The sequence below is a fragment of the Macrobrachium nipponense genome, chromosome 6 (assembly GCF_015104395.2).
Source record: "Macrobrachium nipponense isolate FS-2020 chromosome 6, ASM1510439v2, whole genome shotgun sequence".
Classification (NCBI taxonomy): domain Eukaryota; kingdom Metazoa; phylum Arthropoda; class Malacostraca; order Decapoda; family Palaemonidae; genus Macrobrachium; species Macrobrachium nipponense.
This window is the reverse complement of record NC_061108.1, coordinates 57908571-57923570: the sequence shown is the minus strand read 5'-3', so window position 1 is coordinate 57923570 and position 15000 is coordinate 57908571. Positions and strand designations below refer to the sequence as shown.

Genomic DNA, 15000 nt, shown 5'->3' with positions numbered 1-15000 from the left:
TGTTACGAAGGGCTCGTTCATCCTCTTTGTATTTCTTGTGAAATACTCCCTTGTAAAAGAGAGTGACGTCTTCAAGGGCGACGGGGCGAGGCTCCTGCTGGTACCACTTATCGATGTTTCTGCGAATGGCTTTTTCGATGTCCCTTGAAGACGTCACTCTCTTTTACAAGGGAGTATTTCACAAGAAATACAAAGAGGATGAACGAGCCCTTCGTAACATCATCGAAAGGAATGTCTCCCCCACGGACCCTGCGAAAAAAGTAAAATTGATCATTTACTATAAAAGCAAGAAGACCAGTGGCCTGATTATGAAAAACAACCCAGCCCCTGTGATGCAGGACCCTCTCAAGAAAACTAACGTTGTCTACCAATACAAATGCCCTGTCCGGGAATGCCCCGGCGCCTACATTGGTATGACAACGATGCGATTTTCCAAGAGGATATCCTGCCACGCTCAGGAAGGCGCCATCCATAATCATGCAAAAAACGTCCACAATACCAGGATAAATCGGAAGGACATTATTCCTAATATTGGTATTATCGATAAGGCAGCAGACCACCGTCGCCTCCGCCTCTTAGAGGCCCTACACATCGGGAAGGAGAGACCCAGCCTTAACACCACTCAAGAGACTTCACTCCTCCCGACGGTGGCACGTAGGGCGCTGCCCGCCGGCACCATAGAGCCGATCGAACGGACCAATCTGGTGCCCCTGCCCAATACTATGCTCCCAGTCTCCAGCGTCCGCACGCGAAGAGCAGTGCGAGCTTCCACCTCTGCAAGACGGCTTGACTCAGGGACTTAATCCTCTGTTCAGCCAATGAAAACGCAGCGCCCATCAGACAGAGCACCTGGGACACAATAAATACCGCCGAACGACCCCATTCCAATCAGTTCACGCTCACCTTTCCTTGAAAATGAACCGATGATACGGTTGGAAACGTTGGAATTCCATTACTAAGATTTGTTAATCACTTTTGTTATCATAACAATAAATTAGTATTTTTAGAAAACATTTCTTTAACCAAGATATGAACATCGGCCAGCTATTAGCAAATATCAGCCCTGATGAGAAGAGAATAATAAGAAGAATTGAAAAGACCATATATAAAATCGATTACATGAATCGTAATAAGCAGGATGTAACTCTTCAAGTAATAAGAGATGCTCTGATTGAATTGGAAGTAAACATTCCCAACCTTGATTTTTAAAAAAGAAAATCAAAATTCTGACATGTGTTTATAGGCAAGGGTTGATAAAAGTAGAAAAATCTAAGAAAAGTGGAGCAGGAGTAGAGGATATTTATCATCCTCAACTGTCTTGGTTTAAGAGAGCTGATTCATTCTTACGGGATGTAACAATAAGCCGAGCCTCATCACCAAATTTGGTAGTTTTTTTTTTTTTTTTTTTTTGCGAGTTTGAAAAGCCCTCCTTTGAATCCATCTTCTCGCCCATAATTTGGGCTTCTTCCTTTTCTTTTTGATGAGCAACTGTACTTCTCTAGCGAGAATGACATAAGCAGCATCAATTACTTCATCTATGTCAGAAGACATCTTGCTCGCTACTGGCGGCAACTTCTACCCAAAACACTGTCCTCGTGCAAATGCTTACTATCCTGGAAAGTTTACTTGCCGCTGGTTACTAGCGCCAGTGAATTATCCCCGTGTAAACGGGCCTTTAGCTACGATACACAACATCAACATACATAGGTAGGTTGGAAAATCTGAAAATTGCACTGCATAAATAATTAGCATTTTTTAATCAATTAAAGCTCATCCCCAAATACATTTATAGCAAAATTATTGCTTCCACGTGAAAGATCAAACATTTCTACAATATTAAATATTTCTACACAATTCAATTATAAAACAAACTCCCCAAAACTAATTATTATATTTTTCATTATTATTTCCAAAAAATATCTACGATTTTTCTTAAAAATTTCACGTTTTTTTTATTATTTCTAAACTTCGTAAAGATTGTCTGATTGCTTCAGAAAATAATTCAATCATTTGCCGACATAATAAACACTAACCAGAGGCATATATCAGTTACACTTCGGATGTACCGAATTTTACCAAAAAAACTTTTCCATGTGCGTTCTTTTCAGCCCAAGGGAAAAGTCGTGTACCTTGCACCCTTATATTTTTGGCCTGTGCGCAAGAGGCTTAGGACAATGCTTAAATACAGGATGGGCTAACTGCCTAGGCTAGCCTTACAGGATATGTCCCTAAATCTTACCTTAATTCAGGTTACTAACTAATTCAAGTTAATTTTGTTCTCTCTTAAGGATATATAATCCTAAGTTATAGGCTACAGACATTATCTACAACAATCTAGCTAACATATAGTACTACTCACTGAATCGACGTAGATTGTCGGCTACTGCCTAGTAGGCTATTGCTAACATTGTTATCTGAACAAATTATCTATAGTTTTAATAATAATTGTGGAACATTTCTTTAGATAAAACTTCTGAATAGAATGATAAATTCTTCAAAACAACTTTCGCTTCTACAAACAGCTAACGATTGCAAAATGTAAGAAGCGCCGACGTGTACTAGCGTAAATGCTGATTTATGGCTTTTCTCACAATAATATCACTGTTCCAATGTCTAAACTAAAAAAAAAATTTAGCTGAAACTTGAAATTACATACTTATCTTTCAAGTTGGAAGTTTCCATAAACTTTGGCAATGAAATCAATAAGCAAAGAATGAAACTCTCGGAGCTAACGATCCTAAATTGCTAGCGCTGACATGTACTGGCAAAAATCGGCAGTTTACGGCTTTTCACGCACACTAAAATCATTGTTCCACATTATAAACTGACAAAATTTTTAACTGCAACTTAAAATTGTACACTCAGCATTTAACTTGTAAGTTTCCATGAACCTTGGTGATGAAATCAATAAGCGAAGAAAAAAATTCTTGGAGCTGGCCTAACGATCATAAATCTTAAGAAGCTCCAACTTGCACTGGCGAAATAAGCCAATTACAGCTTTAAACTCACAATAATCATTGTGCACTTAGCTGAATCAATATGTGAATAACTGACTTCTCTGAGCTCTGGTTTCTTGACCAACCAGATTTTGGTCGTATGTAAACAATATGATGGTGCGTAAGCACAGAACCACTTCTCCTTCTTGTGGTTTTGACATAGGTAAACTGGGTATTAGTGTTCGCTGAGGATACTAGAAAGTGCCACATTACCCAGAGTCCATTGATACTCTATCACGTGTTATCAAGGTTATCATTACGACACACTACCTGGCCATAAGACCAGTTAAGAGAATTCTTTGACATTTGTTTGGTCACCATGGAGCTCTGGATAGACCATGGAAAGGGTAGCTACTCCTAGAGGACAAGAAAGTGACTACACTATATTAAAAAAATGTAATCTTTATTTTCTTTGCGTTATAAAATACTATCAGGGAAAAATGTTGTATAAAAAATTAAAAACTTTGTTTTGTGTATGTGTAATATTACATATGATATATATTGTATCTAGTTCAACTTGGTCACAGTTACTAAGTTGATCAAAATTGTCTTTAACCCTTTAACGCCGACTGGACGTATTTTACGTCGACATTTTTTGTCTCTCGGGTGCCGACTGGACGTATTTTATGTCGACATACAAAATTTTTTTTAAAAATTCGCGGAAAAATACTTATAGGCCTACCAGCCGAAAACTTTTGAATCACACACCTTGGGGGATGCTGGGAGTTCACGGATCAAGGTGTTGTTTTGTTTACAATCGTTACGCAGGCGCGCAAGCGCGAATTTCTTTCTTGCCACACTAAAAAGTATCGGTGAAACATCTCGGAAATTATTTCGTCACTTTGACATAATTTTTGTACCATTTTAAATTAGCCGTTACATGGAGTGTTAATTATGAAAATGTACACATTTTTATGTAAAATACAACAAATAAATACTCATGATTGTAGCTTTTATCAGTTTTGAGATATTTTCATATAAATAACAATAAGTGCCAAAATTTCAACCTTCGGTCAAATTTAACTCTACCGAAATGGTCGAAAAACGCAATTGTAAGCTAACACTCATATATTTTAGTAATATTCAATCATTTACCTTCATTTTGCAACAAATTGGAAGTCTCTACCACAATATTTCGATTTATGGTGAATTTATGAAAAAACGTTTTCCTTACATCCGCGTGGTAACTCTTTTGAAAAAATCATACGTGCGATTGTGGTAATGTTTGCACCATTTTAAATTAGCCGTTACATAAATTTTTACATATGGAAACGTGCGCAATTTTATGTATAATACAACTAAAAACAACCCATGGTTGTAGCTTTTATCAGTTTTGAAATATTTTCATATAAAAAATGATAAGTGACACATTTTCAACCTTCGGTCAACTTTGACTCTACCGAAATGGTCGAAAAACGCAATTGTAAGCTAAAACTCTTATATTCTAGTAATATTCAATCATTTACCTTAATTTTGCAACAAATTGTAAGTCTCTAGCACAATATTTCGATTTATGGTGAATTTATGAAAAAAATAACATTTTCCTTACGTCCGCGCGGTAACTCTTCCGAAAAAATCATACGTGCGATTGTGGTAATGTTTGCACTATTCTAAATTAGTCGTTACATAAAGTTTTATATATGAAAATGTGCGAAATTTCATTTCGAATACTACAAAAATTAATTGAAGGTTGTAGTTTTTCTCATTTTCGAAATATTTGCATATAAATCACGATAAATAGAAAAAAAACACGTTCGGTCAAATTTGACTCTACCGAAATGGTCGAAAAAAGGGATTTTGACGTAGGAAAAATCTATTTCTGGGCGAGGAAGCCGTGTCGCCCAGTGAAATATGTCTGCTTTAGCACTATTTCTAGTAAAATATTGCTATAATACCAGAGAACTGCTAAATTGGACATGTCAGAAGCCTCTGACTCGCTCACCTATATAAAAGGTGTCGGTATAAAACTGGGGCGAGTGTTAAACACTACCACAGCAACCCCTCCAATTAGCCTTTTCCTCATCAAAAGACCCTAAATACGGGGAGCCGACCCATAGGTCACACCTAGCTACCCCGTTGAAGGCGGCTAAAACTCTTACAGTCTAGTAATATTCAGTCATTTATCTTCATCTTGAAACAAATTCGAAGTCTCTAGCACAATATTTAGAATTATGGTGAATTAAAAAAAAAAAAAAACTTTCCTTTCCCTCCGCCTGCGCGGCAGATTCCCCCCCCCCCCCCCCCCCCCCCCGCAAATCTCCGAAATGCGTACGTCGTATTCTCGGAATATTTGCTTCATTTCATATTAGGCATTTCATGGAGTTTTATATATGAAAATGTGCGCAATTTCATGTAGAATAAAAGGAAAAATATTTGAATGTTGTAGCTTTTCTAATTTCCGAAATAATTGCATATAGAAAAATATATATAAAAAATTCGACATTCGGTCAACTTTAACTCGTCCGAAATGGTCGAAAACTGCAATTGTAAGCTAATACTCTTACAGTATAGTAATATACAATCATTTGTCTTCATTTTGAAACAAATTGGAAGTCTCTAGGACAATATTTAGATTTATGGTGAATTTTTGAAAAAAAATATTTGTTTACGTCAGTGCGTTACGAATTCATGCATTATTTTGTGATAATATTTTCTGTGTTGCTTTTATCGTTTTACAATGTGTTATATACCAAAATGATCGCAATTTAGTGTACATTACAACGAATAAAAAATTAACTTGTTACCTTTAACCGTTTTGCTCATAGCGCGATTTGAATACAATTATATATGAAATTTTGTTTTCGCGCTATCATATATCGCATTATTTATATATGATAATGATAATTTTTTTCATTTCTGATGGTTGCATACTAAACCTCAGGCAATGACAAAAAAGGAGCCAAAAATGAACTCTTTAATCTTGAAAACTAAGCGCGCAGTGAATTTTTGAAAAAAATATTTTTTCCACGTCCGCGCTCACTCCGAGACCCCCTCGGTACACGCAAGACGATTTTTAATATACCCCTTCGGCGTTTAAGGGTTAACCCCCTCAATCAGACAGTCCTCAAGCCATCACTGGTTATGCCACACCCGACCATGGTTTTATCAGCATTAATGTATTTCTATGTAGCAACCTTCTTATCAGTTGTTAACATATTCACTTATATTTCTTTTGTTTTCCTTATAATTTGATAAATTTGCAATTTTTACATTGCTGTGTTTCTTTACCATGAATTGCTCCAAGTATTGCATCATTTCTATAGAACCATTGACTGGGCTCTTTAAACCTTAATGGACAGATACCCTCACATGAGAAACAATAACAGGTTTTGAGTGGTGGACGGATTACCTCCTGGTGAGTATCAATATCATGCGCCATCGATTTGGAGAAATCAGGAAGGAAAAAGGTTCCAATCCTTCAATAGCCTATAATTTACTAATGGCAACTTTTAGACTGGCTTAGCTCCTCAATTCTAGGCATCTCATGAGTCAGTTATGTACTTGACTTTTTGGGGGCATGTAGTGTTGCCCTCTCTCACATGATATCTTTTTTTTTTTTTGCTCATAAATATACCCAGGAGTTACTGTTGGGTTTAGTTCGTATCTTTTATGGTAGTATGTCACTTATAATTGTAATTATGCAATGAAAAGTGCTAAGAAATATTGGAAAAAGCATGTATATTCCAAAAAAAAGTTACTGCATCTTCGATCTCAGTAAATTTACATACTACATAGTTTACAACAAATATACTCAGAATTTGTTATAGATTTTAGTTCTTATGTGTTATGATATTGTGTGAGCAGTAATTATAATTTTGCGAAATAAAATTACTTATCAGGAAAACCATGTATGGTTGGTAAATTTTACCGCTGTTTTGTAAAAGCGGCCCCACAAGGGGTTGTATATAGTCATTTTCAACTTCTTGTGGAAGCAAGGGAGAATTAAAAAAAAAAAAAATTCCAACACCAAGTGCATTTGCATATCATCCTCTTTCTACTGATGTGTTTTTTCTTAAATTGGATGACCTCAAAGTATGCCCAGCCTGGGGTGCTGCACCTTGATTTTTTAGCCTAGCTCATAAGGGTTAAGTATTTTATTATCTAAAAACTTTTCATTAATCTTGTTCTGTTATGATTACTGATTTCTCATTTTGCTTTATCACAGAAACAATGTGTTCGTAAAACTTACTGTGTTTACATCTCAATAATGATGTGTCCAAAACATATTCAAGAACCCCATGCATTGTAATTCTATAGAATATATTACAAGTATTTCTTCCTAGATTAATTATGCTAAAATATCAAAATTTATAACTTCATGAAGCTCAGTGAAATAAGCGCTGAAAAGACTATTATTTCTTAAAACTGGATTCCCATTACAACTGAAGAACTTTATGAAGTAGTGGGCAAAATGACATACATACTGTACTCACATTTAAAGTAGTGTACAACCCTCTGCTAACTAAATCAGCTAACAAATTTTCTGTTAGTTTATTCAAAGCTGGTCGAAGAGGTTCAAAGTTATCTCCTCGAAGTATACGCCAAGTATTGGTTGCGGTAAAAGTGAGCAATAAATGAAGATATAAGGATATCAAGCGATTTTCTATAGAAATTTCTGCTTGAAGTCCTTTCAGTAGTTTACAAGCAATGAAGAGAACCTGAAAAGAAAAAAGGCACAATAATTACTAAAGAACCATAAAAAATAAATTAGTTCATGACTATAAATATCTAGAATATAGAGCTCTGGAACAACAAACAATTACAAAAAATCAGGTTTTGACTTGAGAAAAACCTATTTTTGGTAGCCAATATGAAAGTTTCTCTCATTGTTGAGTACCTGTTGGCAGAAGGATAGAATAAAAATGGTCTCAGCACAGGAGGGCTCTCTCCCCTACCTACAACGAATACCTTGATATTTCCATTCACCTTCTTGCACAGATGTGGCAATGGTGTGTGAGTCAGCCGTGTTCTACACTAATACTTGCCAGGTCTGTGAAAGAAAACAGCCACCACAGATTTCCATACCTTTTGTCATGAGAAGTGGGTGGGATGGAGGACTCACAGCAGCTACTAAAAACTACAGTTTTATAATAAAATAGTTTTATATATAGCACTTACCAAGTAATTACATAGGTATAGTTTCCACTCGAACGGTAGCCTAGCTTAAAAAAAATTGATGGTAGCACTTCAATTTAATTTGTGTAGGTGACAGCTCGTCCCAATAAAGGAATATTGGAACAACCTGGCAGACAATCTTCATTCGTTTTATGCCTTATGTCCATCAGAGGGGAGGAGAGAGTGCTACGATTCTGTAATTACTCGGCAAGTATCCACATATAAAACTTTATCATAAAAAATGTCATTTTTATATGTTACTTTTTTATATAAGTTAACTTATCTTTTATATAGTTAAGTATATCTTAGTTTAACCAGACCACTGAGCTGATTAACAGCTCTCCTAGGGCTGGCCCAAAGGATTAGATTTTTACATACGTGGCTAAGAACCAATTGGTTGCTTAGTGATGGGACCGATAGCTTATTATGGGATCCAAACCACATTATATCAAGAAATGAGGTAATCACCAGAAATAAATTCCTCTGGTTCCGCATCGGCGCCAGCGGGTAGCAAATTCAGGCTACCAGACCGATAGGTGAATACGCAACCCACTCATCCAATGAGGAGCTGTTTTTTATATAAGTAACTTACAAGTAATTACATAGGTGAATCGACATCGACAGGAGGTTAGATACATGGACATAGTATTTTACTCCAAAACAGTAAGTCATGTCATGAATTGAGACTGGTTGTCACTCAACTTAACCTGTAGTGCTGTAGCAGTAAAGCCAATGGTTGACTCGTACGATTTGCTGAAGTGTCATGCGGATTCACTGAAGCTTTGGACTCGCTAACGCCTGTGTGGAGTCACAGACAAGTGTGGGCTTGTTGCAAGCCATTCAGACTCACAACCAACTATGTGGACTCACCTACTCACGAGCAGGCTCACTGCAGACCAAGATCAGACTTGCATGCAGACTCGCAGACAATCATGCAAACTCGTCGCCAACCACACAGACTCCCAAGGACTCACAGAAAACTGCTCAGACTCACTGCCAGCCATACAGACAACCATAAACTTGCAGACAACAGTGCAGACTTGGCACCCAGAATCTTGCAGACTCGCTGGCCATTTCACACTCATTTGGACACTTGAACACTCGAACAAACTCTCACTGTTTGCGGAACTCACAGACTAACGGGCAAAAACTAATACATATCTGGCACACTTAACCTAAACTTAAAAACCACAAAAGAATGGGAAATGATATAGCAGTGGCCTAGTTGGAAAAAAACTTGGACCATCGGTGATAAAAGGGGAGATCTGAAGACGCTGGCTGTGATAACTAACTACAGACTCAGGATTGCTAGCGATGGAAGCAGTCATGTCACCATGAGTGCTAGCGGGAGTTACTCATTTTTAAATTTAATATGTACTGATTAATAATGTATTAGTAAGTTTAATGATAAATAATGATTTACTTATTAACTAATTTTTATTAAATATTAGTGAGATTAATAAAAGAAACAGTGATTCCCTTCCCAGTCTTTTTATCCACTTCAAGAAAGGAGTAAATGACAGTCTCATATATGTATTGGCAGGGGGGAAGGAGTGTTGCCCAAAAAAGTTCATTTCAATCTTTTGGTAAGGGGTTATTCTCTCTCTCTCTCTTCATTATTATTTTCTGTCTGCTTAATTTCATTCTTGATGGTCAGATATACGTACGTATATAATGTTGCCGATTCAATGGTCTGTTTGTCTGTTTGTCTGTCTGTCTGTCTGTCTGTCTGTCTGTCTCTCTGTCTGTCTCTCTCTCTCTCTCTCTCTCTCTCTCTTTCTCTCTCTCTGTATGGTATTGGCTGTACATATATATATTATATATATATAATCTATATTAGTTATATCTATATATATCTATATATATATATAGTCATATATATTCTAATTGGTAAAATGTTTAAGATGACTTTGAAATTATATTAATAATATAATCTCAAAGATTAATACAGTAATAGGATAGTAATTTAAGGTATATTTGAAGTAGGATGTTATTTAAGGTTTACATTTGGTATTTAAATTTTCAAGATAGGCATGTTATAAGCGTTCTTAGAGGGGGTTCTGAGTATTCGAGGGTCTTAACTCTTTGTGGGGGTCTGGTACACATTCCCCGCAAATACAGGGGTCGACTGTACATCCCTATGTTCCTTGCATAAGACTCAAACTTTATTAGCCAGGAATGGAAGACAAAAACCATAATTTCACGGTTTAAACCATAAGAGGTCTGGTTCCACTCCCTGCCAGCAGTGACGGTACATATTTCTGGGTACAGGCCACTAATTCAAGCTCTTTGATCCACGAATGGAAAAATGGCTCATCTACTATGTTGCTGGTTGCCAAAGCAGACAGACCCACCTGCAGTCAGTACGAGACCCCTCCGAGGTAAAGAAGAATTGCTCCTGTAACAGGAGCAGAGGAGAAGAGAGCTTGATTGGGCATCTCAAAATTCTTAATGAAATCCTTGTCCAGAGAAAAGTTATTCATCTAGTTGAGAACGCCCTCACGAGCAATGAATGCAATGCCCCTACAAAAACTCTTGTCTCTCCTGGAAGAGCAAGGGCCTTGAACAGTGAAAGTTATCCACAGGGGAGGCAGTGGTCCTATTCCTGAGATCAATGTGCTGACGAATTGGCACAAAGATCTCTGCTAAATGAAAATTGATGGTGTCTGTATCGCCAGGAAAAATCCTAGAGTTTTCCAGAGGCATGAAACTCCTGATTTTCTCTCCTTGAAGGGAGATCCGACAGGACCCAATGAAACTTTCCTCGACTACTCAAGTGTATGACGACACGATATGGGGATTGATCTTGTGATACCAACTCTTGTAGCCAAATAAAAAAAAAAATTCATCAGAATTCTCTTTATCCAGCTTGTACCTCTCGGAACAACCGAGAGGGTCAAGAGAACAGAACAGATATGGAAAAAGTGCATTCCTACCTGTCCTGCTAGAAGAACTAACAGGAGGGGTAGATTGTGGGAGATCATCAACTTGTGATGACTGCAGCCCAGGGAGAGAGGAGAGTAAAAAGTTCACTCGGACGGAGCCAAGCACTCTATTCAGCTGATCCTAGCAGGTTGAGCAAAATTGAGTAAGCTGAGCAGATCACAAAAACACGACTATGGGTGGTACTCGTCCGCTAAGAATTATTGCTTTCCTCCCATGTGCATTATTCTCCTTCGAGGCCAAAGCCCCTTAAGAAGAAAGTTCAAAGGGGGATTCTGTGACTGCTATCCTACGTGTTCGGACCCTAAGGTCCAAGACACAAGGATGGAACCAAACCAAGCACTTCAAGAATTGTTGGTAGGCAGTGTCGAAACACCAGTGTTTCAGCACTTCTCTCATTCTGTACCTAAACCAGATTGGAGAGTGAACTCACTCATACTGGTTTGAGAAATGCCTGAGATTCTATGAAATCCCAGCAGTCAATAATACACCAGCTGAGCGCTCTTGATTCCAAAAAATCCGAGAGTTCACCCAGACTCACGAATCTCATAAAAACGATCATCGAGAGCAGTCTTCTATTGACTTCTGGCCGCTTGGATTCCAAGGAATCAGAGTGCCCAGCAAGTTCCAGAAAGTCTAAGGCATTTAAGTGCTCTACAAGACTCCAAATCTCTTACAAACAATCATTGGGAACAGACTTCTTGCCTTCAGAGTCCACATGATTCCATAGAATCTGAGCGCATAACAAGTGCCACAAATTCTGATGAATTTAAGCAGTCGGTGAGACTCCCGAATCTCGTAAAAACAATCCTCAGAAGTAATCTCTCTCTCACATTCCGAGTGCTTGTGATTCCAAAGAATCTGAGCGCTTGGTGAGCACTTAAAATTTACGGAATTCAAGTGCTCAGCGAGACTCCCTAATTTTGTAAAATCTATATCATCAGGATCAGCCCTATCTCGACTTCCGAAGAAATCGAAGTGGAACAGGCACAGAGCAAGTCTTAGATGCAGTCTTCTAAGAACTAGATCATGAGCTCAACTTGAAAGATCATTCACTCGACACCCCTGAAGTGTGAGACCCCCATAGTAGAATGTGAATTAGACCCTGCCCAAAAAGATGGGAAGGGCTAGCAAGAGAACACCACTGCCTCCTCGGAGAGAGGCCATCCCTTAGAAGTTCCGCAGAACTTCTAAGGGAACCTCCTCTCTGCTTCTCCAGGTGTTCGAATCTCAGAATTGAGACACCAGGTGGGAACATGCCGAGCACTGTCGAGCACTCAGTGAATGCTAGCAGTAGTACTGGTAGGAAGAGATGAGACACTTGAATGTCTCGCCCTTTCTCTTTCCGTGTCTGAACTGGGACAGTTAAAATACTCTGTCAGCAGCTTGGGATGCTCGCAATTCATTAGAAACACAAGCAATCACGAACAAGCACCTGACACAGCACCTGTCTAAAGGCGGAACTTCAAGAACTGACTACAGGAATACAAACAAAAGCATGTGCTCCCACAGCTTCCAAAACACAAAACCCAAGGGCATGGGAATCGGTTCCCAAGCCCAAAGATTGGGAAGAGCTGCCGAGAAATCCCACTGCCTCCTCGGGAGGCAGCAGCCCCTTAGAAATCCTGCATATGGACTCCTTGGGGGAGGGGGGTGGAGAAGTAACCTTCCTCTTCTTTGGCTGAAAGAGCCTATTCAGTTTCTCAGGACCTTCCTAAGCCTCAGGAAAAGAAGAAAAGGGCAGTGGAGGATGACATTTCTTCCACAGGGCTTCTTTTACAGGATGTTGATTAGGAAACGTCAATAGCAGTGGCACGAGTCACATGGCAGCTGGGGCCAGAGGCACAGCATAAGCTGTCCAGTGACTGGTCATCAGGGCAACTGTAGCAATTTAACAAAAGGCACAGCAAGGGAACTACACACACACACACAAACACACACACGAGCCAGTGCCACAGCATACTAGAGTGTCACAAGTACACTCCCGAAGGTTAGGATAATTAGCACAGAGAGATATCCAGCCATCTAGTAATGTGCTCTACAACCACTCACTGTCAATCTAAAGAAAAAAGAAAAGATAATAAAAGGAAAATCCTCTCATTCCAATGGGTACTGCCCTCCAAAGCAAGAGGAGACCCCCTGAGAATACGTCACCCAATCGCCAACACGATGGCCCCCTCTCTCCACATTTAACAAGCAAGCAAAGAGGGCAAAGGAGAATCCCTCCCGAAGGAGAAAACCCCATAAGGAAAGAATACCAGGAGAGAAAGAATGAGGGGAAGGTTCTGGAGTTTTCCTCCCAGGAAAACTTCCCGACAGTGCAAGCAGTAAGAGCAACATCTCATAATCATAACAAATATACTGTCATGATCTTAATAAACGGGAAGATGTTTAGTGCAAAAAAGCAAGGCAGTACTGTAGTTCGTACAAATACATTAATGATTAAAAAATGATTGAGTACAGTAAGTTCTTGGATTATGTCATATTCAACCTAGTTGTTTTGTGGTTAGTCCTCACCATCTCCTATAAATCTTTTAAAAATTTCTTTTTCCGTTATTCTCTCTCTCTCTCTCTCTGTGTATAATACACATCCTTTTAACGAGAAAGTACAGCAAAATATCAGTACAACACTATTTTGCTCACAAAATCCATTTATAATGTATCATAATATTGATCTAATCACAGTAGAAATATTTTGAACCTGAATTCCACATGTTGGCGACTTAAAACACCAATACAGTAGTACCTCGAGATACGAAATTAATCCGTTCCGAGGCGCCCTTCGTATCATAAGTTTTTCGTATCTTGGACCACATTTTACGTGTAAAATGGCTAATCCATTCCAAGCCCTCCAAAAACAGTAAATTTCATAATAAAGCTAAATTGACCTATAAACAATGAAATACTACAACAATTTGGATAATTCAATACGTAACTTAATAATAAAAATGCAAAACCTGTAAATAAATTGTATATTAGTGTACAAGAAATATTATTACTCCAACGTAAAATGTGGAAGCTTACCTTTCGAGTGAGGCTATCTCCGAAAGTGGCGGCAGAGGAGGAGGAGGACAAACGGCAGATACGTACACTTAACTTTACGAAACACATAAAAAAAATTGTCAGAAAAACAAACTAAACTTTACAAAACACATTAACAAAACTGTAACACTTAACTTTACAAAAAACTTAAAATAAAATTTATTTTGTCGTTTTTTTTATTTTTACATTTCTTTTTACTTTTTTATACTTTACGTAATTTCAATTTCTTCACCACCGAATGGATGCCAGTCCGTTTACGGAATTTTTCGAACCACCCATGAGAAGCCTTGAACTCTGGGGTTGCCGTTGATGTCCCCTCTCCACCATCGTCTTCGGCTTGGGCAATCAAATCACCGAAAATAGCGCTGGCTTTCTGGCAGATTGCCGTCTCGGTTATCGTATCGCCATCGATTTCTTTGTCCTCGATCCATACAAGAAGCAGCCTTTCCATTTCATTATGCACATGGCTCCTCTTGTTGGACAAAATAGTCACGCCCTTGGAAGGTGTAGCTGCTTTGATGGCTTCCTTCTGCTTAAGGATGGTGCCTATCGTCGACGGATTTCGGCCGTATGATTTAGCGATCACACTCAACCGCAAGCCAGCTTCATACTTTTTTATTATCTCCATTTTTGTCACCATAGAAAGCATTCTCTTCTTTCTGTGAACTTCAGCAACTTTCTTGGGACCAATGACTAATATGTACTGTACGTAATTAAGTTACGTATGTAGTACGTATACTAATTAGGTTCTCACAACACGATAAAGTAGCACAACGAAATCACTAACGAATTTACGATACTAAACAAAATCGTTGGACCGAACGAATGCCACATGCGTAGGATAAAGCTTCGGGTGCGAAGTGGCCGAGCGAAGGCACGCCACCACGTAAGATGCATGATGGGA

The 15000-nt window shown here is 38.5% G+C and overlaps 1 protein-coding gene across 4 annotated transcripts in view; it reads right to left on the bottom strand.

Annotated features, from left to right (window-relative positions):
• LOC135216336 (ubiquitin-protein ligase E3B-like) overlaps positions 1-15000 on the bottom strand; it is a 776183-nt gene that overhangs the window by 348799 nt on the left and 412384 nt on the right. For all 4 annotated transcript variants that reach the window (XM_064251540.1, XM_064251539.1, XM_064251543.1 and 1 more), the window contains exon 5: positions 7430-7654. In XM_064251540.1, coding sequence (XP_064107610.1) covers positions 7430-7654 — 225 coding nt within the window. The remainder of the gene's footprint in view (positions 1-7429; positions 7655-15000) is intronic.